Source organism: Etheostoma cragini, chromosome 19 (assembly GCF_013103735.1).
Source record: "Etheostoma cragini isolate CJK2018 chromosome 19, CSU_Ecrag_1.0, whole genome shotgun sequence".
Lineage (NCBI taxonomy): Eukaryota > Metazoa > Chordata > Actinopteri > Perciformes > Percidae > Etheostoma > Etheostoma cragini.
Window position 1 is genome coordinate 1,417,274 of NC_048425.1, and position 1,922 is coordinate 1,419,195.

The 1,922-nt window shown below is 40.2% G+C and overlaps 1 protein-coding gene across 1 annotated transcript in view; it reads left to right on the top strand.

The window, feature by feature from the left end:
* LOC117935194 (serine/threonine-protein kinase DCLK2-like) overlaps positions 1-1,922 on the top strand; it is a 13,792-nt gene that overhangs the window by 10,598 nt on the left and 1,272 nt on the right. The window contains exons 6-8 of the mRNA XM_034857332.1: positions 779-912; positions 1,498-1,575; positions 1,689-1,785. Of these exons, the coding sequence (XP_034713223.1) occupies positions 779-912; positions 1,498-1,575; positions 1,689-1,785 (309 nt within the window). The remainder of the gene's footprint in view (positions 1-778; positions 913-1,497; positions 1,576-1,688; positions 1,786-1,922) is intronic.

Genomic DNA, 1,922 nt, shown 5'->3' on the forward strand with positions numbered 1-1,922 from the left:
TCCATGTTTAATAGTGTGCTAGTAGAGACTGATGCATTCCCTAAACATAGATGTTATCTCAGCTGTTGGAAATTGAGAAAAAGATGATATTTGTTAATAGATAATGAAGTAAAATGTTATTTCAGAATTGTTTTTAAAACCCCAAATAAGTCCCGGGTCAGTTTAACCCGAGGGACACGAGAAGGTCTCGAAAGGGTTAAGGAATAGTTTGACTTTTTTTTAACCCTCGTGTTGTCTTCCTGTCAAAATGAAACACTTGTTTCTTTTTATCAATGTTTTTAAATTTCCGTCCCTTTTTTGCTATGCTTTTTTACAAAGTTTGTCACTTTAACATTTTCAACACTACGTAACACTTACTTATTATCTTTAGAGTTATATTTGGAATTTATAGTCAACAAATCTTATTTATAGGAAAGTATACCTAATGTTTGAGTTAGAAAAGCAGAAATTAGGAATTATTGAGACTAAAATGAAAGGAATGGATGTTGATGATAATCACAGACTGGAATATGTCAACTTTTACTCAATACTATTTCAAAAACACTTCCATTTGTTTTATAATGCTATAAAATTGAATAAGACGCCCCAAAATTAATGAAAGTAGAGATTTGTACTTGGCAAAGAGCGTTGGGTGGAATCAATCATGTTATTTTGGGGAATTAAAAAGAACATTGATATAGGACAACATGAGGACAACATGAGGGTTAAATAAGCGTATTCATTTTATTGTTGTATCAGTACTGTGTGTATTTGAGGTGTCAGCTCGTGTGTGTTGCAGGTGTGTGAGTATCCCGACGGCACTAAGTCCCTGAAGCTGGGGGACTTCGGTCTGGCGACGGTGGTGGAGGGACCGCTGTACACCGTCTGTGGCACGCCGACCTACGTCGCCCCGGAGATCATCGCCGAGACCGGGTAGGACGGGCATTTTTTTAATTTTTTTTAAACGTCTTTTTTCCTTTGTTAGTTCATTCTTCAAAATAAAATCCTGTCCACAAACACACCGTTATGACACATCTCTGTCCACGTGAAAAGACAACTGAAGCGCAGTCAGAAGCTGTCAAGAGCACGCAAAGCCACCAGGGGGCGACATAAACACCCAGACTCACAAAGAAAAGACATTAGCCAATCAGAACCCTGATATAGAAATATAGAAATTGTTATTGGAATCCTGCAAACAGCTAGACTAGAGATCTAGACGCACCCCAGGGGCAGCCAGGGGCAGGTTTTCCTTGTCTATACGTTTACACACAAACGCCATTTCATCCAAAAAGCTCGGTTTACAGGGACCTAAAACACACAGTGTGTGTGTGTGTGTGTGTGTGTGGAGGAAAGTCCAAAACAAAGAAAAGGCTACTTAAAAAAAAAAAAAACTGCCTATGTGTGGAGTAGGCTTCAGTTTCCGAGGATTAGTTGGTAAAACCACCTGTTAACAGACACGTATATTAAAGTGTGTGTGTGTGTGTGTGTGTGTGTGTGTGTGTGTGTGTGTGTGTGTAGCTATGGTCTGAAGGTGGATATCTGGGCGGCGGGAGTGATCACCTACATACTTCTGTGTGGATTCCCTCCATTTAGAAGGTAATCAAGGTGTATTATATTAAATATGTTTGTCGAATGCTGTTAACTGACACACGTGTTGTAATTTTTGTCCCGTTTATTTAAAACTTGTCCTTCCTCTTCCTCTTCCTCAGTGAGAATAACGTCCAGGAGGAGTTGTTTGATCAGATCCTCAGAGGGAAACTGGAGTTCCCTTCTCCGGACTGGGACGCCATCAGCCTCCCCGCCAAGGTACCACTCACTCATGCCCACAGTCACAATTTAACCCTCATATTGTCCTCATATTGTCCTCATGTTGTCCTCATGTTGTCTTCATGTTGTCCTCATGTTGTCTTCATATTGTCCTCATGTTGTCTTCATGTTGTCCT